We start from the raw sequence: 23373 nt of genomic DNA, 5'->3' as shown, positions 1-23373 counted from the left end.
CTTCCTTCCGCTTGTCCGAAAGAAGAGAACATTTCATTTCATTTCGCCGACGCTGCGAACGTCGGGAGGGTATCAAACGTACGTCTGAAGTTTTCCTCAACGTACGTACATATGCACGTAAATATAGGTGCACGCGCACACGCAGATGCATTTCGCGCGATGCATTATTTATTCGGGCGCGATTGGATTGAAATTGTTTCTCTTTAGCATTCCTTCGTGCGGCCCGCGCGGCAACTTTACCAATTCTGAAAACGCTTCCCCGGGAACTTGATTAAAACCGACGCAACAAACTTGTCCGAATAAATTAATTGACTTTATGCTTTCCGCGTTCCTACGGGCGACTGCAAGAAGCTCCGTCAAATTTAATCCGTCAAATATTGCGATCGATTACGTTCCCCCCACGCTCTCTCGCGTCCCAATGACCGGAATACGCGCGCCCGTGTATAAATTACAGCGTATATAATTATAAAATTATATTGACAACATCGCGCAACGCGCAACCGGGGATGGTATATTTACGAGGTTTCCACATTTGTAATTTCAAGCCGCGTGTAATCTCTCGGCAAGGATATAATTTACCGTAAATCCGCGCGTTCGGCCGTCGAATCGCGCAAAAGCTTTCCCGATGCGACGGCACACAGTGAATATCGCGCGGCTCGCTCGTGAGGCGTTCGACTGTCGTGTAACTTTGATATTTACAATGCATTTTTATCCAAACTGACGTATTTACGTTTGTTTGAACTGTTATTTGAAATATCGCGCCGCGGCGCGCCGGGACCGCCCGACGAAGATTCCTCTTTCGCGAAAGACCGGCAATTTTTCCGCGGTATTATTGCGAACCGAAAGATATATCGTGTGCGAAAATATATACGCGTATCGCGAGCGTTTCGTCAATAATACGCGCGCCGTTTACGTTCTAACCGGTTTTCATTCGCGACTCACTCACCATTGAGCACGTGGACGAGAACGCTGGCTGACTCGGCTGTGGATGGCGCGCAGGTGTAATTGCCGGAATCGGCCGGCAGCGCTTTGCTGATCAGAAGACGTGACGTTCGCGTTTGCTTCTCCGTCACGACGCTAATGCCTCCTCGTTGACTGTAGTTTATCACGTTGTCGCCCTTGTACCTGCGAAATCGTCCGGAATAACACGACGAGTCGTCAGCGAGGCGCGCAGAAATCGTTGCTTTCTTTAACTTTGCATTTTTTCCCGCCGAGTCATTAATCCGAACAAGGGAAAAATTGAAGACCGAAAGAAGAAAAGAAAGGATAGAAGAAGCCGTGAACATTGTGACGCGAGTATTTACGGCGCGAGCCGTACAAACGAAAGGATTCTCGGATCGGCGCATTTGCGGCACGGCGGATTTATGGATTCTAAAGACCATAACTTGGATAGGTAACTCCATCGGAGATTCACTTTATCGGAGATTCGCTTTATGGGCGGCCGCGTTGAGAAATTTTTCGATAAAGCCAGATCCCACCGTCGGTGTCGGCAGCCAGTGTAGATTTGGATTTCACGAAACTGCGGGCGCCGTGCTCGCTCCCGCCGAAGTGCACGCGGAACAAATTCAATCGCGCTATCGTCAAGGGAGAACGCCCAAACTCACCAATAGATGAAGGATGGTGGCTCCGGCGTTTGCAGCACGACGCAGGTCAGATTGATGTCGCTCCCGCTTTTGATGTAGAGCTCCGAATTGCCGTTGATCTTTGCCTTCGAGACTGCACACGGGACAGAACAAAGTTAAAGTGGTTTTTGGCCGGGACCGGCCGTCCTCCGCAGCGGGCTCGAGAGCCCGGGGTAAAGCCCCGAGCCAAGAAGTACGCTCGCGATTTTCCTTAAAACCGCCGCAAAGCTGCAATTAACCCGCGCTCTCGGGTCGGGAGGAGCGCTCGGGAAATCGTCCGCTTGGAAATTCGCTCCGGGAAAACAGACGACTTTCGGAAATCACTATTAGAGCGCGCGGAATTTGCGATCACTTTAAAATACAATCCGAGCCGGTTCTTCTCACGGGGCCGGTCCTCGTATTCTATTAACGGCAATCGCGAGCGTGATTTCAATACTCCTCGGCGCTTACCGCGCGAATTCGTTGCCGTTTCCGAGAGGGAAAAAATCGTTTCGCCCGGAGATTAATAGTTCGTCTCATATTTCATCTCGCAAAACGCCCGGAGGGATGCCGAAAGCACTAGCTGTGGGATCTCACCGAAATCGGGGGCGGGATTTACTCGGCGGGCTTTTGATCGAGTCCTGTTAATTGCGCAAAGAGAGCGAGAGAGAGAGAGAGAGAGAGATACGTACCCACTACACTCAGGTTGAACGCCTGACTGATCTTGGGTTCCGTCGAGACTTGACATTCGTAGATCCCGCTGTCCCGCACTTGCGGCGAGCTGATCTTCAGAGTCCACTCGTCGCTGCCGTCGCTGTGCAACGATTGGAAACGCTGGTCGTTCGTATACGTTAGGATGCCGACAGTGAGGATATGCAAATCCCGCTGTCTGATCCACGAGACCTGCGCATCAAGAGAGATATCTGCCGTGTTGCAGCGAGCCGGCTACATACGCTAATCGCCAAATTCCTGACACTGTTTCGCACCGGCGCCTTCCGACGCCTCTCCCGCGAGCTCTCGCATACTTGGGAACGAGGGGGCGTACGAGGGGGGGTGTGGAAAAAATTGCGAGTGCCGAAAAACTCCGAGATCCCTGATCCGCGTAGCGTCGGTGTTTCTTATCGAACGAACTATCTCGATCCTTCGAACGGTGTTCACAGGCGAATATCCGAACGAAGGAAAGACGGTTCGGTCGTTCGACCGTCATGATTTCGGCTTAAATAAGGCGGAGAGCACGTTCGCGAGATTTGTGTTCGCGATTTGCAACTCGATCGCGCCTCATTTTGCAAATATCCGAATAGGCGCGCGTGCGAGCGTTATTGGGGGTTCAACGGCGCGGCTGTGAATGGCGGGGGAGGGGAGCTCGCGGAGGGATAGGCCAGAGAGCAGGATGATGGCTATAGGGTAGAGCAGGGTAGGGTGCGAGAGGGAAATTTGATTTATCGGCGATTACGATCGGTGATTGGACTCTGACGGGTTCCTGTGCGTCATGCGGTGATGCATGAGCAGCGGCCGATAACGCGTAATGTCACCATTCGCCCGGTGACCTATGCGCCTACCCGCGAAATTACTTTACATTAGGACCGCGGGTGATGAATACCGGGTTAAACAGCGGCCCCCCTCCCCCCGTGCGAGTCGCTAATCCAGCAAACTGGCTGAAAAATTGGCGCAGTGAGTGCGTATTTTATGTACCTGCGTGCACGGAGAGCGCGCCCCACCTTTGACCTTTTATAGCGAGGCAAGCCGATACATCACTTTAGCACTTCGTGTGACTGACACGCGAGCGACGGTTACGGGAAACGTTAACCGAATGAGCAGTGACACGGTGTGCGCGTCTGTGTTTCATCGGGGCTTCATTTGATTGAAAAAAGAGCATAACCAGGGAAGAAACCGAAAATGTGGGCGAATTCGGAGAATAAAACTGGATTTTCGCGGTTTCGGCGGTGTAACACAGGCACGCACACAACCACGCCACCGTTTCCCGCGTGAAGGGTTTCTTCTCCCTGCACGCCGCAGGAATTAGATCGTGTAATCGTTTAACAGGTGTCAGTCAAGCGTGAATTTTCCGTCTGTACCTCTCCGACAGATTTCGTTACGAGTAACGTTTCACGGCGCGATGGACGCGGTCAGAGATGTCTTGACGTTAACGAGATCGTATGTTAATGTCCCCCCCTCGCTAAATACGCGTGTGTATGCGCGTCGGACCCGTCGAGAGTTATATATTTTAGCCCGGCGAGTTTGCGAAATAAAGAGGAAGGAGATGGGGATAACGAAAATAAAAAGAAGAAGAAGTTCGGCGAGAGGAGGAGTTGGAAGAGCGACGGCGCGAGGACGCGAAGTAGGTTACCATAAAAGTGCGAGACGATGTCGCGTGAGTAAATGAAGAATGAACTCGCGAGCGGTGCGAACTCTTTTTCTCTCTCTCCCTCTCTCCGAGCGGCAGCGAGTGCATTAGCAAGAGGAGCGACGGAGAGGAAGAGAGAGAACGGACCGAAGTTTGTCGGCGAGCGAGCGATCGTGGCGATTAATGCTCGCAAACGCCGCTCGCGTAACTGCGAATTTATTTGGCGGCTCGATCGGCGGCGCGACTTCGATTGTTCGAGCGGTGCGCCGCGGCGTCGCGCGGCACGCGAGAGAATTTATCGACGACCCCGAGAGCCGGATCGCGATAGTCCGGAAAATACACTTCGCATGGCGCCAAATAAAAAGGAAAATAATTGGGGGATCGCACGCTAATCGAACGGATGCAACGCGCCGATTTAATTTTGCACGGTAAATTTGTTTGCGTTTGTGTCGGCCCGGCTTTTGTCGGCCCGTCGCTCCGCGCCGGGCGCAACCCTCGCAAACGACACAAAATTAAATCGCGAGAACTTGTTGACGCATAATCGAGCGTTAAAGCCCGTCCAACGGGCTTTACATAATTTACGTAATAAGAGGATTAGTCGGTTAATTGATTTTTTTCTTTCTAAAAGCGCCCGCATCGACCGCGCTACGCGAGCTGCCTGGTTATCGAGAAATCTCGAGAGGACATCGTAACGTAGCGTTTCTTTTCTTTCTCGAAACTTTATTACGCTCGCTTTATCGATAATATATTCCGCTCGTCGGTATTCTTTTCAAGTACTTTTGATCGTGTTACGGCAAAATGAGCGGACGACTTTGGATAACTAATGTGAGGTACCAAAAGTAACGAGAACAATCGGTGCATCTGGAGAAAAAAGAATAAAAAATAAAATATACGCCAGACGTACATGTGAGCGTGCATATGAACAAAAATTGTTAGGTCCGAGAAGGAATGTTCTCTGCAAGAAAGAACCAAAAAAGACGCGTCACAGAGATTACCTTGCGAAAAGGTAAATAAATGAAATATCAAATGACACATATGAAAAAATAGATAGATCCAAAACGGGATATTCTCTGGAAGACGTAAAAATAACGTACTACTTCGCCGAGAGAGAACAGTAAACTTCGCGTTCGATAACAGTAAACACGCGGAGACGTGATACGAATGAATGTTTCCCGTTTCAAGATGGGGAACAACCCGCGGGAATCGAAATCGCGAGACTCGCTCGCGATATTTAACAGACTCGCAATGATAATCCACATCCCACGTAGACGCTATGCTCCCGAACGAGGGCGCTGTTATTACAACGACGACGGGGACGACGACGGCGTTTGATAAGGAAACTTGGGACTTACCGCGCGATCGCCAAGATTGCGCACCCTGCAGTGCAGGTAAGCGGATTGCCCGACAGTGGTTGTGGTCTCCCTCTTTGTTGTGTTGTCGAAGTAAGGCTGACTAAAGGGTCCCTGCTCCCAATAAGAGGACGGAGGATGGTGCTCCACCACCGATCTTCCGTTCTTGGCCGCGCATTCTGCCAAAAACAATAAGGCTCGTTAATAGGATTTATTTGTCGTCGTACCTTAATGGAATCACGTCACGCGGTATCAGCGTCCGAGTGAAACTTAAAAGCCGTGAATAAGTGAATTTTCCCGGGTTAGCCGGAGGCAGCGGAAATTTGTAAGCGAGGGTAGGCGACTCATTAATCGACGCATCCGGTATCGCTAAATTACGCGCAGAGGGAAGAAAGGAAGAGGAAAAGGAAAGAGGAGAGGGATTTATTCGAAATCGAAATCGATTCGATGTTTATGTTAACAGAAGATCGCGGAAAATACTCGGGGCGCGTAATTGAAAATAAATAGTCCGACGTATCAATAATTGCTGGAAACTCGCGCTGAATCGCACTGCGCGGCAATAATGCGATAAATTGTGCGTCCGTCATCACGGCGGGAGGTTCGTGAGAAACGGGCTTTTCATCGTGGCTGATGGAGACGCGAAACGTAACGTCGTTAACACTCTCTTCGCATAAAATCTCGATCGCGTGACGCGCCGCCCGCCCCTTCATAAGGGAATCGATTCTTCTCGGGACGGGGGCGAACGTCGCGTTGCTTCCCGTTAGATACCGGCAGAAATTCCGGTGAATTTCAACGGCGACCCCCGAACTTCCCCGGAACGAATACAGAAATTCAAATCCGGTAACGCTGCTCGTGGCGTCGTCGTGGACGAGCGAACTCGTGGCGGAACAACCTTCGGGAGTTCCAGCTCGAAAATTCCTCGTGCATCGCACAAGGGAGCGTCGTCCTCTCGCAACGCGCGAGGTTCTGCGCCGTTCCGATGCTTGGGAATTGCGAGATTTACCGAGGAGAGTGATCAAGGTTCGTTCGTTAGGAGAGTTACCTTAAAAGCGCGCACGTAAGGCGACACGCTCCTTTCCTCGACGGGGATTTTATCGTCGCGCGAGTTTATCGCTCGCTGTATCGCGCGTGAACGACCCCGTCAACGAACGAGCCCTTTCTCTCCGTTCCCCCCTTCCTCCCCTTCCTAGTTTATACGAATCCTTGAAACGCGTTCCGCTCTCGAGTGGGGATATAAATCAATCGAGTATCCCCCGCGTTTTACGCCAACAACGGAGAAATAACAGTAATAATAATCCCGAGAATAAAAGTATAAAATATGAAAATGCGGAGCGCGATAATAACGAAGTAAAAAGACCGTCGGTGTGCGCCAATATCGTCGTCTTATTAAAGACACTTAATAGACCTCGGGGCGCGTTTTACCAGCATCTTTCCGCCGACGTGCCGCAGTTGTTTTTCAAAGTAACGATCCGCCGGTGTGGCGCGAAATTTTTACAACGGTCCCTCATCAATTTTTTTCAGCCCGCATCCTCGTCTCCCTAACCGCTCGTCTGGCTGATTACTTTATTCCGCGATACTCGCCCCGTCTCTCTTAGCGGCCGACGGCGTAAAAACTTCCGAGAAACCCTTTACGTGTACTATACGAGGTCTTAGCGAAGTGAGAAAATTCATGAAGGGGGCACCGTCAAAGAAATCTTTATTCTCATGCTGATGCCCTGTAAACGCGATATTTAGAGACTGCGTGATATAACGGCGGCTTCATTTGTCGGGCCGAGTTTTTATTCTCGTCGCGTTACCGCCGATGTGATTTGGCCGTCAAAGAGCCGCTTGCGAAGGGTTTCATCTTCTCTTTGTGATCTAACCCACTTCCGAAATGAGTCGTTGCGTTACGTAGAATTTTAAATGACACGAAAATTAGATTGCGCTTCGCAAGATCAATGGCGAGTCCTCCATTTCAGGACGGAACATGGCGGTAAGGAAAACGGAGATAGTCATCTATTAATACGATTCTCTTTCTCTCTTTCTTCCCCCCCCCCCTCTCTCTGTTTCCTTCCTCCTCTCGAATACCGTTTCGCGAACAACTGACCGATACCTACTTCAAATTAACAGCCGCGAATTTCTTCGGCCTCAAAGAAATTCCGTTCGCAACTGCCCGACCGCAGAAAGTCGTGCCGTCGATATTTCGCGCTGGCGGAAGCCCGCGCGAACTTTCACAATGCAACACAAAAAGATTCCAATCGCCGACTGTTAATCGGGTTTTTCGCGTTGCAGCCGGCGTGGCGAGTGTGGGAGAGAGAAGGGTAAGGAGGTGGGAGGGGTCGCGGAGAGGGCGGCAAATAGCGCTTAAAAACTGTGGGACGGATGGCAGGGCTAGTGGCTCGGGAAGGATGAGTTTGTTAACCCCGACTCCGCGCTCTTCTTTCTCCCCCGCTGAAAGTTCGAGGCGGAGGAACTCGAGGGAGGGGCCGGAGGGAGAGCGAAAAGCTTCAGGTGTTTGCTAATGGCCCGCGGCGCTGAAACCAATCATTCGTCGATGGCCGGCCGGGTCCTCGCCGCCTCCGTTTGTTCAACCATGACGTACTTTTTGTCGCAGTCTCGTCGGCGCGAGCGGCTCTCGTTTCCACATTAACGCGAAATTCGAAAGAAATCCAACGACGAACGTCGCCGTGGCCCCCGCGATGTTTTTTCATCGCGGCCGGAACACGATTGACCCGGTTCCGTTAATGTACACCGCCATTCGGCGGGGCCTTCGCGCCCGTAAAGAGAGACTCAATTCACAATCTCTCGAGTTCTCGCGTGGAATTAAAATCACGATTTACGCCGAGTGAATCGCGGCGGCGCGGTCGCACGTTGAATAACGATCGTCCGTCTCGCCTGAGAATTAATCGTCCGATCGAAACGGAAGCGTGTTGTGCGCGCGGTATACATGAGGAAAGTAAAAAAATTAGAACAAAATTAGAAATTTAAATAAATAATTCCCACCCGTCTTGCATGTTGGAAGTGTGTGTGTGTGTGTGTGTGTGTTTCGTCCACTCTGTTTATAATTAAATCGCAGAAATCAAGTTTCTCGAGAAGTCTCTCTCGGGCTTTGATATTCGCCAGGATGTAACTTCGCTTCCGCGAGTTGCAGACGACGCGACCGCCGGTAGTTACATCTCGAGCAGCGACCGAGGGATGTAAAAACTCGGGCCGCCCGAAGTCATATCTCGATTACCTCCTCGTAACTAACTAACGTGCACGACGAAAGTAACTCGGCCGAGGGGAAGGATATCCGATGAAGAAGAAAAGTCTACAGAACGTCGAGGGGAAGCGCCGTTGTACGAGGGCTCTCGTGAATCCTCACGACGTCACGCTCGGACGATCGCTTCGCTTCTCAAAGTGGCATTGAGGCATCACGATATCGCAGGGAATCAAGATCGCGCGTTCCGCAGAAAATCGAAACGACAGTCGTTACATTCACAAGGAAACGTTACCGAGACGACGACGACGACAAAACAAGAGACAAGGAATCTAGCGGATGGTAGCGTTTATTCGCGAAACAGATTCGTTTGTTTAGTTCTTCGAGACGAACGCTCACTCGCTCGAATGCGTTTGTTAGCTACGGTGGCAATCTGTTTGAAAGGATTACGACGAAGAACGTGGAGAATGTCGTCGGAGGCGTCCGCTTTTCGTGAAAGTAACGCAACACTTCTCGTTGAAATCCAAGTAGCTTATGTTCCCGGCCTCTCAGCTTGTTCAGTCGCATGGAGAACCCGAACAAGGCGATGTGTCTTCGGATTCAGGACGTGTCGCGAACGTCTTCGGAGAGACACGCACGAAATTTTCGCCCGCGAAATCCGGAAAAAGTCGGGAGAAAAGTTTCTGTTTAAGAATGTCGAGAGGATTCGCACCTAGCCGCGCGCTCTCTCCCCTCCTTTCCTCTTTTTCTCATCCCTATTTGCACCACTTCAGCTTTGCCGCTATCCTGTATTGATTAGATGGGTCATTTTCTGTCCGGGGACAATCTGGAAATACGCGGTCCAAAATATATAATGATCAGCACAATTGTTTTTTTTCCCGTATCGAAACGTGATTATTTCAGGTGAGAAACCGATAAGTATTTAGCGGAGCGGCGGTCTCCGTCGACTGTGTATTAGATAAACTAACATGCTCGTCCGGCGAATGTATAAAAATTGTTTTAAGCCGCGATATTAATCGTGATAAGTTATTTAACACATTTAACATCGCGGTTGCGGCCAACCACCGTCGTTCAAAGATATCGATCGAAACTCATCAGTATTATATACGGGATATCTATCGAATAAATTGGATACCAATTGTCGTCGATGTTATCGGGGAAACACTTTCCGGGAATATAGAGTGAATTTTGGCGCTTTCGCCGAATTTTACAACAATATACACACGGATTTCTCACGAAAACGCGAACGGTGACGTCGCGCGGAGCCGGCGATATTAATAATAAGCACGCCTCAAATATTATCGTTCAATAACACGCCGTTAAACAACACGGTCGGGCGGAAACCTGTAAACGCGTAAAAAGGATTTCAAAATACAATCGAGAAAATACAGACGAGAATCGGTTCTCGTTGGGCAGCGCGTTGTGTTCGCCAATGTTGTCGCAAAATTCGCAAAACAGCTATTTAAGTGCGCTCGCCGTCACGCCGTGTCGATATTATCGCGGGATGTTTTACACTCGCTTGGATCAATTTCCCGCTCGCGGAATTGGAGAACGTGGTGAATTTCAGCCGCGTGAAAGTTCCAAGCATCCCGCGGTTGCGTCCCGAAAATGTCATCAAAGCGCTCGTCGTAAGTATGGCGCGTAACACGAAGCATCTCGCGAAAATCTAAGTGGCTTACGTCTGCTCCGCATCGTCTTGTTCTACTGCGGCGCTGCCGTGCGTGCGAGAGCGGAGCTCCTTCGAGCTCGTCGTCCTCCTCGACCGTAGAGACGCGTCTTCTTTACCCGCTTTCCTTCCCTCCGTTCCGTCGAGCCTTCGCATCGGCAAGTTACACGGCGAAGTTAGACGACCGCAAGCCGCATTCTTTCCTCCTTTCGAATGTATTTAATCATTGCGTCGCGTGTAACTATTCATGAAACGCGACGGAGTGCAAAAGATATCAACGAGGGGGAGAGAGAGAGAGAGAGAGAGAGAGAGCTAGTTCACAGAGGAATACAATACTGATTTTATACGATGAATGTGAAAACAATTCTGCTAATTCAACGTTTTCCATCTTTAATTACGTTCTTCGTCGGCGCAAGGGAGCTCATATTTACGGCGAAATATTCCGAATTCTGTACGAATACATTCTGCGAACGGCACTACCTCCGGGGAGTTTCGGATGTCGCATCAATTATGACTCGGATGATATATCAATGAATCAGAACAACTCTGCCGAATGCTTCTAAAAATATACAACGTGCTTGCGTTTTCAAGCGGCGCTCACAAATAAAGAAATACACTTGTTATTGAGGGACACGGAGGGTGGGGGGAGTGACGAGGGTCGAGTTTACGGGACGAGATTTTTAGGGAGTGGAACTCGCAAAGAAATGGAAGTAATTAGAAACGCCGACGGTAAATGGCGTCATCGCGAGACGGAGGGGGGAGGGGAAGCGGTCTTAAGCGCTTCATTAGCGAGGGTGGATAAGGAAAACGAGAAATCTCTCGGCAACCGTAAAACAAAGCGTGGGGAGGGGCCTTTTACTTACTATTTTGTAAACTCGCGAACGCTGCGGTCGGACGGGCTTCGCGGGCGAGTTTCACGGTTCGACGAGTTGTGTAGCAACAGAGCGCGCGGCCGTTTTAAAAGGAGAGCAAGAGCGGTAAAGTGGAACGGCGGTGGTAGATTAATTCTTTCGTTTAAACAGCGCCCGCGAATGCTCGCGGTTTCCTGAACTCCGCCGGTGCGTTTCAAACTGATTGCCGGTGCGCGCAAATATTTGGAGGCGATTTACGCGTGCGCCCCCGTGTACATAAGTAGGATGTGGGCAAATTTGCATTTTCCCGCGGCCGTCGTTGTCGCCGTCGACGTGGGAAAATTCGCGTGACGCTATTAATAATATAAAACACCGCCTGGCATTAGCCGCACGGGCGGGTACACACACACACACACTCCCCGATCGAGTTACGAAACAAAGTGCAAATTATTTAATACGCAAGCGCACGAGTCATTATTACGGCGGTAAATCCGCTTTAGCCGATGTAACTCGCGGCCGACTCGTTAACTCCTCGATCTCCGCCGACGTGCTCCTGAGATTTTCCGGAAGCTGAAAAAAACGTGAGACTCCCACCGCCGGTGAATAAACTGTGTCTCACATCCGAGGAATATTTCCTCCGCTGTCTCCGTAACATCCCCGAAGTATCGAGAGTTGTTTGCGCAAGCCGCCGGCTCTCCCGGTCGACTTGTCTCGAGTCCATCGTCGAGTTCACAAGGAACTTCCGTCGTCGTTCTCGTCGACCGACTGACAAAGTACGACGGAAGTCGGCGTGTATACGGCGAATATTGTGCGTCCCGCGTCCGACGTAGCCGTAAATTTCACGGCGGGGAGAACCTTCGTCCGCTCCTCGCCCCTCGCCGCTGAGTCGCTCTAAGTTCCGTATCCGTCGCGTGTCCGCGCATTTATCAGCGATTTAAGGGTCGTTCCCGGGGCCGGGGGCGCACTACTGCGGCCTATTACGATGCAGATTCGGGCGTGCGAGCGACGGGGTGGCTCGTCTCGAGCCCGGAGAATCTTCGAGGCACGCGACGGCAATTTTGAACGCGCCAACGTCCCGTTAGCGGCACGTGGCGGTCATCGCTCCGCGTTGCATTTGCATTAAATCCCGCGCCGCTAATCGGTCGACGTGAGGATATCGCATTTCCGGATGGACCGAGATGGGCGGAGAGATGAGGCGAGAACAGAACGGAGAAGCGCACCGTTTCCCGCCGTTTCGTTCGCTGAATGGAGCGAGACGCTCCAGCTGCCTCGTCAGGCATTAACTCGACAACGTCTCGAACGAGAACAGCCAATGTTGCTCTGTGGGGATCGGTCTGCCAGAGGATATTCGGGTAAGATGTCTCGCAGTTGCGTCCATTCATGGAGTATTAACTCGATACCGCGTAACAAGAACCGTGTCAGTCGTTGTGTGCGACTCGGGAACGTCAGTGACGAGGAGGGAACGGGAATATTTCGGTGCAAGACGTCCCGTCATCGCGTCCATTTATCGAGTAAATAATTCACCGGTGACTTTGGAACGCGCGATGAGAGCCTCAGGAACGAGACATCGGCATCTTCATTCACGGGGTGTTAAACCCGACACCGCGAGACACGAGATCGACCGATGTCGCGCTGCAATTCGTCACGATGGCGGCTGATATAAATAAGACGTCGGATCCTTTATTTCTGATACGATGCAAACTGTCTCGTCGATTTAACCGCCACGGTCTCCCTCCGCGTGATATTTCCGACGGGCTAATTAGGAACATCCTGACGCGTGTCAGATCCCGACTCTTTCCGTAATTCAGCAGCGTTGCTGTAACACCAGGTATATTCGGGCGTCTAAAACTCCAAGCGTTGTGCATAAAAAATTCAAACGCGCAGTCCTGAATTGTGAATCCAATTAAAATTAAATCAGCTTTATCTCTGATAATCCGCTCAAGTACGAGAATAAATTATTAATGCCGGAACTTTAGCAAATTACAAGATTTTCAACATTTATAACAACGATCTGAATTAAATGTGAAACGTTGCGGAAACTTTTATATGCTTTAAGACTAAAGGCTTACAACTATGATTAAGTATTGATTTTTAAGCGCCTATATATCCGCCGATCTTCACTGTTCCGTGTAATTAAAGAGAATTAACAAAAGTCCCTGTATTTTAATTATCTCAACTGTTAAAATACTAACCGGTGAATTATTATTTTCTTATAGAAAACGTCGAGATACCTGCAAATTACCCTGCGGAGAAATTCACGAACCGGCCGAAAGTACGGGTCCCTCGTAGGGTACACGAGCACGAGAAATGTACGGACATACGAATCGAGCCTGGTAAAAATGTTCCCGCCCGTCATTACGGTCCATCGTGGGGCACTTCGCGTGAACAACTTCCGAGCGCTCATGTCGCCGTCGCCACGAACTCGAGGATAAAGTACCGAGAGGGAAGTTAAGCTCCTTATCACACGGAGCAGAAACGGCGGTCGCGGCTAGTGCGGCTTCCGGTCCGCCGACTAAGATTCTTTCCCAGGCGACCGGGTCGGCCGCGATCTCTCACGAATGGGCCCGAACTCATCTCCATTGCCATTGCGGCTTCGACAGCGCGAGATCCGGCAATGGACGATGTCACCGGTAACTCAGACACAGAGAATAAGCGAGAGAATGAGAGAGAGGAGGAGTGCTTTCGAATAAGTGAACTGGCCGCGGATACGTAACTTCTCGGCGTACCTCGTCGAATGGAAACGTCCGCCGAAACTTTTCCAATTTCTTCCGTCAAAGGGAATATCCGCTAAACAAGGTCGCCCCGCTCTGTAATTAAAAGTACGCAAAGCTCAAGTCGCGGGACGTAGTCGGACGAGCGTGCGGAACCGCGATCCACTTAATCCCGCGAGTCAATAGAGACGCGAAAAATCCGCAGCGCGGTTTCCTCGAGTCGCCGACCGTGAGAGATCTCTCTGTTAGCCCGCGGTTGAGTGTCGCGCGCGAATAATAAAATCGCGGAGAATGCAAAGCGACGACGAGATCGCTCGTCGCGCGGGAATTCTCGCGCGAATGCCCGAATCGCGCGCGTCCGCTTATTCAGCCGCTGCCGTTACTATCGCGCGGCGCAACAAGTAAATAATTTCGGGAATTATTGCGACGCGAAATGCAGGCAAAAATGATACCTCGTTGCGTGATTAGGTTCGCGCTTGTTTAGGAGGTTGGTCAATGATCTCTCGCGTTATCTGGACGCGCGCGTACACGAGCGATATCAGAGTCAATCCCCGTCGAATTAGCGCGTCACGATGACAAAGGCGTACCGATAAATTCACATTTATCTGCGTAATACGGTGGGAGAGCACACGCGTAAACGCGGAAAATCGGATGAAGATAGTAAATGATGCACGCGGCGAATATTGTTTACGGATTTAACGGCGAGTTTTATAGTTTGATCGATGCGCGGATTAAAGCGGCTATGCGGATTTGATCCAAAGCTCGATTTGATATATATCGATGGCAAGCGACCGAGCGCTATTCATTACTTCCGCCGCGCGTATGCATCATCTATTTCGCGCCGGTGCCTGGGTCAAAACGATCATTATGTTCTGCGCATCTCGTCCCCGCGAATTCCTATTTTTATTTCATTACAAGCGCGCCGTGAGAAATCGAATAAAATGTATATATTAATTTCACGCGAGCCGTGTCGCACAATCCGGTGACGATTCCCCGGGATTTTACCGGGATTTGCAAATTATATGGGAATTCCGATCGGACGTCACGATATTACCACACACACACACACACACTCTCTCTCTCTTCTTCTTCCTTAATTGTTCGCGTTAAATACCTTGGTAACCGAGACACGATTGAAACTTACTATCACGTGCGGAATGTACGAGCTCCACAGACTTGCGGAATGCGATCGAGCGGACGATGTTGCGTCGCGTTGGATTCACGATCGATAGTTCGCGACGGGGTCGACTATCAGAACGTACGAAGACCACCGACAACTCTCTCTCTCTCTCTCTCGCTCTACCTCTTCAGGTTTTTTCTCGTGCCGCGACGACGATGAGAGCGCGATTTCAGCGTGCACGTCGCAATAATAGTAATAGCGTGAGATTTATTGGATTTTTCAGTTGCGCGACAATACCGAGGGCAGGACAAGGGTAGGCAGGTATATAATAGCCACCTATCTATAATGACGCTTGTGTACACGCCTTTGTGTGTATGTGTGTGTGTGAACACGAACGAGCTTATGCAGAACGTTCCGCGTGTCTGTGGTAACACACTTCCAGTTCGGACCTTCGACAATGGCTAACATCAAAAATATTGCTTTCAATAACGCGAGAAGGAACGGGAACATCTCCCCGCTCGACGACCCTCTTCGATTGAAAAAGGAATTTTAATAAACGAGCTCTCGCGTTCACGTAGAGCTACGATACTATCTGCCCTCGGACGTGCGCGTAGGCATGCGTATGGAGATATATGTGTGTGTGTGTGTGTGTGTATGTGTGTGTTCCTTTGCCTTGCAAATTTCACGAATTCGACCGTGTCCTCGTTACGCGAGTCGTACGTCAACGAGCTCGCATCGGAGACGCCGGAAACGACATCGTCGCTCTTGAAATTATATTATTATGAACGCCGGCCGTTTTTTCACACAGCCAATTAAAAGGTCCGCGCGAATATCTACCACTCGGAAAAATCTAAATTCTTCCTCCGCAAAGGAGAAAAAAATAAAGTTGAAGTAAACTAGAATAGAACTCAAATATGAATCGTATTTTGTATACTTTTTCGTCCTCTTTATGCGCGTACGTAAGCCTTTTGACCGCGACAGTTCGGAACGTCGCGTCCGTATCATCTCGTCGGGAAAAGTTCGGGAATACCATTCGAAGAGCATTCGACCGTGGCGAGAACTCGACTCCGAGTCGGAAACGGAAAAATCTGTTAGCGGAAAAAAGTTTTCGTTTCCTCGTGGTAATTCGTTCTCATTCGAGGGGGCCAATGCACCGGCGTTCGCACCGCTCAGCCGGTCGGCTCCGGTCAGCCGATGGAATTTCGTCGGCGAACAGTGTAAATCCCAGAGTATCGAATCCTACAAAGCGTTGCATGTCGCGCGTCATTAGTCGTGCCGGACACGAGAGTTTCTCGTTACCGAATCAGCGGGCTCTAATCTTCGGGAAAAGCGTGTCTTTGATGATCGAAAACCGGACGACGCATTGTCACTGCGCGCGGCAATTTTTTGCGCACCAGCGAAGGGATAAGCGGCGCGTTGTCGATCTACGAGCGGCGTTCGCGAGCGGATCGCGATCAAAACTGACAGCTTCCGGCGCTTTTATCGAAAATCTGAAAACCCTCATTAATCCTGGCCGCATTTTTGTTTTCTTTCCTCCGTTTTAGCTGGAATCGATGACCGCGCGATGATCGCGACCGGCAACAATGGCAAATGGCTTTAACGTCGTTCCAATAGTTTTCTCTGCGTAATTGTGTTTGCAATTATAATTATCTCATTACACGACAAAAGCGCATAGAATCGAAATTAATTATCGAAACATTGTCAGGCGAACCGGCCTGAATAAAACGTAATTCAATCGCAGAATCACGTGCACTGTAATTATGAAAATCGTCGCTCGCCCATATCGGCTATTAATTCGCGAGTGACGCGCGGGAGGGAGAAAGAAAGAAAGATAGGGAAGAAAGGGAAGATAAGCGAAGATTTTTCTATCAACTCGCTCAATGTCGGAACTCGCACGCCCGTCCGCCGCGCCGGTGAGAAACGAGAAACGAGCACGGTCGCATTAAGCGCTAAAATGGGCGACGAGATTACGAGCGCCCGTGGCTGTGTACCACGTAGAAGATATCAAATTAAAGTGCCGCAATAACTTACACGGGAATCCTCCATATTGTCGCAGCTGCGACGACGTAACTCCGCCGTTTCGATTTTACGACTGCGAATAGAGCGCGTCCGGGGGGGGAGGGCTGAGTTCGTTGCGAGCCCCGACGACCTTTTCGCGTAACGAACGCCGATTCAACGAGTCTCGCGAAAATCTCCATGGCAGTGTCACCAATAGTACTCGCCATCAGTCGAATCCGTTAGTTCGATTAACCGAGCGAAAGAGTCGCGCTGTACCGCACGGTGTCTCGAGCACATTCGACCACGACCGACCGACAGTCCCCGCTCGCTGGTCCCTCCATGCAGGCTGGCTTTTTTTTTCAACGAGCCGAAAGGCGCGGTTGGAAATTGCCGTGGCAAAGTGCCCCGGGTCATGTCTACCGGGGCAATTTCGTCGATTCGTGGCACGAAGCGGGGACGTGAAAAGGGGTGCGGGAGAAGAGGCGGAAGGGGACGGTCGGTTGATAGAAAGACACGGGGCGAGAGAACAGGGAGAGGAGAGGAATGTAAGAACGAGAACTGTCACGGACAAACCTTCGGTCAATTATAAGTTGCTTCGGGACGTGCCCCGCTTGCGAAGAGGTGTATCCTTAAACCGAAGCGCAGATAAGGCCGCGGCACGTCGCGACGCGATGCGAAGCGTAAAGGCGAGTCTCTTCGCGGATGCAACGACGCGAGTCCTGCTCGGAATGCCTTCGCGACGGACCTCCTCTTCCTCCTCCTGCCGAGAGAGGTACACTCGAGGTAACCGAGAGATACCCTTTATCTTTCATTATTCGAGCTTTCCCTCCTTCAACTTCGATATCCTGACGAAAAAGAAGCGGGTGGCGCACGTCGTAGACGACCTTAAGTAAATTATACAGAAGTTACATCAGAGAATGTCATTAACGACGAACGATATATTAATATGTGCCAAAAACGCGACACGCTTCCGAGAAAATTCGGAGAGAAGTGACGGACGACGAGAGAGCGAAAAGAGAGAAAGGAAGAGAGAGAGAGAGAGAGAAAGAGAGAGAGAGAGAGGGGGGGCCGGAAATTCCGAACTTCAACCGTCGGATGTCATTATCGCGCTTCGCTACGCGCGAAGAAAGTAGCGACGAAATTCTCGCTCCTCTTCACAGCCATGCCACCGAAAAATCTGAGTAAATAACGCGGCCGCGCGGAGCCGTTTCCGGGGAAATGCTCCTTCCGGGAGCGCGGTTAACGCGGGCGGGATTTCATCCGAGCGTACGTATCGGACGCTCTGTACGAAGAAATGGCGCGATCTATCCCGTTACCACCGTCGAATCGGGGGTGGAATCGATTTCATCGATGCGCCACGCTTTCGCAAGTTTCGAACTTCGCCTTCGATACCTGTGTGTGCGCCTGTGTGTGTTTCTCTTTTTACTGGATATTACCTCGCGGCCAAACGGCGGACTTAAGGTCGTGCGAGAAGCGGGAGAGTCTTTCCGTTGAACGCCGTTATCACAGGTTTTCCGTTTAATACCTCCTGGTAGGGAAGCTCTCCAAGAATGGAAATCTGCATTACACCCGACTTCGAGCTCGCGAGGATATTCGAACCGCCGCGAAGACCGACCGATCGGTCCACTCTCAATGTGTTAACACTTTTTTTACGGAATAAAGAATTATTATTATCGCGATCGTTGAGACGCGAGGTCGGAAATAATCACAGAGCCGCGCTGTTAGAGAGATCTATATTGAATTTAATAATCCGGTTGTGAAGTTTTTCACGTAACCAAGTTATGGAAATTGATAATCAAATTGATATTACATTTAATAACGCGCTTAATGAAGGTATGAAAAGACATTCTGAATCTTCTTTTCACAATGGTGTAATAACTTATAATCTAGATTGTTAGTTCTCACAACAGTGTTTCTGAAATTTAATAATATTATTAATTACTTTTATTTTTTCTAAATTATCACAACGTCATTATGAAAAGTGGGATTCAGAATATCTTTTCGTAACTATACGTTAGTGATATCATTTTATTAATATATAGACGGCTGCCTCTGCCATATTTGTATAGTCGGTTATAACAATTAGTTGTCTGAGAAGTAACTTTGATATTCTGAAATATGGGGCATCTAACTCCGGTCTCTCCTCCATCTCGCGAAATGTTCTCTCGAGCGTCTCGTAATCCCTCGACGTTCCCGCGAGGCGCAACGTCGCGTTACGTAAACGGAATACTCGTCCTGGATATTTGTCAACGCGTAATACGCCGATCTTGGCGCGCGAAACATCATTATCTCGACTCCTGTCAGTAATTAATCCACGCTGAAGTTTCCGACGGCGAATATCGCGCCGGCGTCGATTGACTGCGCGAAAGTTCGATAATCGAAGTTACGATAAATGACCTTTCAAACCGGACAGCGACTAACTTTCCTATCAACTTGGATTGCAATATGAATTATCGAACTTAAACTCGCGCGGGAAAAACGAGTCTCGGAGTTAATTAGGCGAAATACAGAGCAAACGCGCGGGCTTCTCCGCGCGAAGACGTCGAGCGAAAAACGCTCGGGCGGAACGTTAAATGTACTCCGCCGAAGAATCGAGGCTGAAATCGATTTCGTCGAATATCCTTCGTTTCACCGACCTTAATACCGCTATTTTATACGACCTCTTCTCGATGGCCTACGGAGACCCCGGGATGAATCGGGGAAGATAGTATAGATTCGTATCGCTACCTCGGCAGCGAGGGTTGCCCCTTTGATTCCGCGTACGGATTCCTGAGGGTACCATCGTCGTAAAATGTTTCCTTCGTTACTCCGTTTAGAACAATCGTCCGGGAACGTAATCGTGGATTTCTCAGATCGCGTTAACGCGCTGTCTACATCTCGACGGCCGAATGATTAATTCGTCCACGTGGCGAAACGCGTGACTATTTACTCGTGTTACACTTCACACGCGGTGATGTATTATTTGTATTATTTGTAAACGCAGAGTTTCACGCAAATAAATGCCGCATCCGGCGGGATTTTCGCCGGCGAGATTAACGAGACATTACGGCTCGGGGCGCGGTAATGATCGCGAGTACGAACGCGCGCGGAATTGTTGCATAAAGTACGGATTCTATAAAAAAGAACAAAAGTAAGGAAAGAACGCGGGAAATTTTTCACAAAGATTTATGCGACGTTTTTCACAATCGCGCGCGCGGCCGGAGTCGCTTTTCGGCGACTTGAAAAATCGGTGCGGTAACTGAACCGTTGAGATCACAGCGTAACGTCCGTCACGGCTGTCGCGGCGTGATGACAAATTTTGCCGGATTATTTTGTTAAAATCCCGGAAAAATCCGTGTTTGAGGGAACGCGGTAATTGCCACGGTGTATTACAAGCTACGTATGACGGCGCGGCAGTTAGCAACATTTTTCCGAGCCGTTGCGAATAAAGCCGGCAAACAGTTTTGCGCGGGCGCACCGGGATTTATTTCTTGTTACACCTTCGTTGTACCTCCGGGCGCTAACACACGGCCGGCGCGCGCTTACCGTTTCGGAAGTGAATGCCCACGCGGTTACGAAAATAACCGTCGGTCTTTGAGGCAAAGACTACTCGTTTACTTCGGAGTGTAACTCGCGGTAATCGCAGGCGATACAGGGAGGAACGGTTTGTCGCGCCTGCGTGCACAACATATTGCTCAAAGGAACAATTTTTTCCAACTTTCTCTCTCTCTCTCTCACACTTCCGCGCCCCCTCTATTTTTCTCCCTTTCCCTCTCATCAGGCGTTCGCGTTTTCGTTAACTGAGATGATACATATGTATCGCGGGTAATTCTAGTCGTTAATGGAAAGTAACGGGACGATGCATAAAGTGCACAAAAGTGTTCTCTCAATTTCGCGGCTGTTTTTATCCGCGCCGGGGAGGATCGATCGCGCGACACGTCCATCCAGCTGCTAACGCGAAGAGATCCTCGTCGGAGGGTGTCGGCACAACGGCGCTCGCGTGCTCGTCGTTCGAAGTCAGTTATGCAAATGGCTCAATCTCGGGAGTCAATGCGGAAATCAAGGAGAAGTGGATTCCCCGTTGTCTCGTTCGCGCGAGCGAGACAGAGTCTTTCCGCGTCGCGACGCGGCGCCGAAATCGCGCAACCTAAAGCGATGTTTCGTCAGCGCAGCTCGCCGGGGGAAGCGGCGTTTTACGACGAGCGGGAACCGTTCCTGTCTATTTATCCGACTCCTTCGTTGCGCATCTTCCCCGGTCGATCCCCCCTCCCTACGACGGCGACTCTTATCGTCGCTGCAGACAGTCGTAAACGCGAGATAAACGCCCGCGATGCTTCGATTACGTCGTAACGCGTCATTTCATTACTTCGCGTTTGCGCGGCCCCGAATTCGACGACGAGGACGACGGCAGGCGGAGGGTAATCGACATCGCGATCCCCGACTATGTAATCGCGGGTAATGCCGTCGTTGACGCTACCCGACGCGATATTTCAGCGATCCGATGCTGAGCCAGCGACGTAGCTGGCAAGTATCCAGGTGGCCCTCATATGATATATCACCCTCGATACGCGTGTTTACTGCACGCGAATAAAATAAACGGCAGCGGTAGGGTGGTTAGATTAGGCGGGTAAGTGGGTAAGGTAAATGAGGATGGAACGGGAGAAATTAGCACCGGTTCCTGTTGACTCGAGTCACCTCGTGGAAAATTCACGACGATATGCAGTATCGGCGGAATACAAATGGGGCGCGAAACAAAAACCGGTCCGTCTCTTCAGAGCAACACTGGAGGTTGATATTCGCGAAGAGAAAGTCTGAAGTCTCTCTCCTTCTCTCTCCTTCTCTCTCTCTCTCTACTCTTTGTAGGGTGATCCACGTGCAACGCGTGATTACTAGAATTTCATTAAAAACGATTATATCACATTCGGTCACACTAAACTCCCGTTGCACTTCCTTTGATAAATCGTAGCCGTCGCGTTAGGCCATTAGCGAGAAGATATTTCGTTGATTCCGTGACAGACTAATTGTGACAACAGCGTCGGGCACAAAGGGAAACACTTTGGAAATACGATACACAGCGCAGTAATTTGGCGTGGTATCTGGCCGTTAACGAGCGGTCACAATGGAGACAAATTAGCGCGGGGATACGGTATTCCGTTTGTTAGTTAACTAACTTCAACCTTTCTCCCCATCTTCCCTTTCTCTCTCTCTCTCTCTCTCTCTTTTTTTTTCGTTTCCCCTCTCGCCTCCGGCGCAACCCGTCACTCGTCTCGGAGTGGCAAACGCTTCGCGCGTGAGTTAAACGGCGAGGAAAAATGCACCTACATTTCTGTTGACTGGTAAAATGCAAATTTTCGAGCGCTTTTTTTTACGCGCCGCCACTTTACAGCACAGTCATGATACAGAATTAATGTTTCTTCGCGGTACGTTCCTCCCGCTCGAACGAAAATTCGTTTCATCATTCGCCCGATCGCACGGATCTCCTCGGCGCCGGAGAATAACGGGTCGCTGCTACCGGTAGGTAGTAGAATCAAGCACCTTCCCGAACGGGAAGCTGAAATTTTAATTATCCTCGTAATACCGTTTAATGATCCGAAGAGCCGTTCGCCCTCGATTAGGAAACCGTCGCCGTCTGTCCCGTGACTACGTTAATCTTTATAATAGCGTAGTATATATTAAAGACGACGGGCGCTCTCCTCGGGAGAGCTTCCGCAAAATGAATTCAGCACAAAAACTGCACCTCAGGACGAGACGGTGCGGCGAAAAGTGATCGCGCCGCCCGCGAATCCGAGAGAAGCTGCGGACTTAAGCTCGGGCTAAATTGAAGACGAGACGTGCGCGCCCTTCGGTGGATTCGTTAATATTCGCGAATTAATCGCCACGAATATCACGTCGGCTTCAAGGAAGCGAATGAAAACCGACTGAAAGCCGTTTCTAATTAGCGAAGAGCGAAGATCACGCGCGCTGCATCAGCCGAACATCCTCAGTCGGCTTGAATACGACCGGTAATAACACGCGCGCTCGCGGTTACTGAGCAAGTTCGCTTCGTGCAAATATCATTACCTGGATATATCCGGCGAAGGAGTCTTTGAAAAGAGCTCGTGGACCACACCGACAGGGACCGGAAGTGAACGAGAGAAAGAGAGAGAGGCCTGAGATCGTTGCCACGCACCACCGGCGACGCCTCTTCTGCCTATTGAAGTCTCCGCGCGACATGGCGCCGAACAAATAAAAGATCGGTCGCAAGGTGAGCGCGGCGAATCCCGTGAAGAAAGCGACGAGAAATTGCATGTAATATACCGTGGCGCGAGCCGTCCATGCGCTCCCCTCGCGAGGCTTACGATAGGTGTTAAAGCCGACTCGAATATTCCCTTATCGCGATCGTCGCACACGAAGAGCGCCGCTTATCAGTAATCGGCCCTTGTGGGTCGCGCGGTGAAGTCATGCCACGTGGGAGACGGAGAGAGAGAGAGAGAGAGAGAGAGAGAGAAAGACGAGGGGGTTTTTCCCCGCGCTTTTATTCACCTTTTTCTCGCGAGAGCGCGCGCGAGCAACTAGAGCGAGGGGATGTACGAGAGT

General features: G+C 50.3%; 1 protein-coding gene across 1 annotated transcript in view; it reads right to left on the bottom strand.

Annotated features, from left to right (window-relative positions):
- LOC106748947 (T-lymphocyte activation antigen CD86-like) overlaps window positions 1–23373 on the bottom strand; it is a 96134-nt gene that overhangs the window by 28032 nt on the left and 44729 nt on the right. Inside the window, exons 3-6 of the mRNA XM_014627903.1 lie at window positions 5298–5473; window positions 2294–2504; window positions 1605–1716; window positions 947–1125 (exon numbers count right to left, since the gene is read on the bottom strand). Coding sequence (XP_014483389.1) covers window positions 947–1125; window positions 1605–1716; window positions 2294–2504; window positions 5298–5473 — 678 coding nt within the window. The remainder of the gene's footprint in view (window positions 1–946; window positions 1126–1604; window positions 1717–2293; window positions 2505–5297; window positions 5474–23373) is intronic.

The sequence above is a fragment of the Dinoponera quadriceps genome, unplaced genomic scaffold (assembly GCF_001313825.1).
Source record: "Dinoponera quadriceps isolate SergipeBrazil2010 unplaced genomic scaffold, ASM131382v1 scaffold3271, whole genome shotgun sequence".
In the NCBI taxonomy this organism is placed as follows: Eukaryota; Metazoa; Arthropoda; class Insecta; order Hymenoptera; family Formicidae; genus Dinoponera; species Dinoponera quadriceps.
This window is presented reverse-complemented; position numbering and strand designations above follow the sequence as displayed.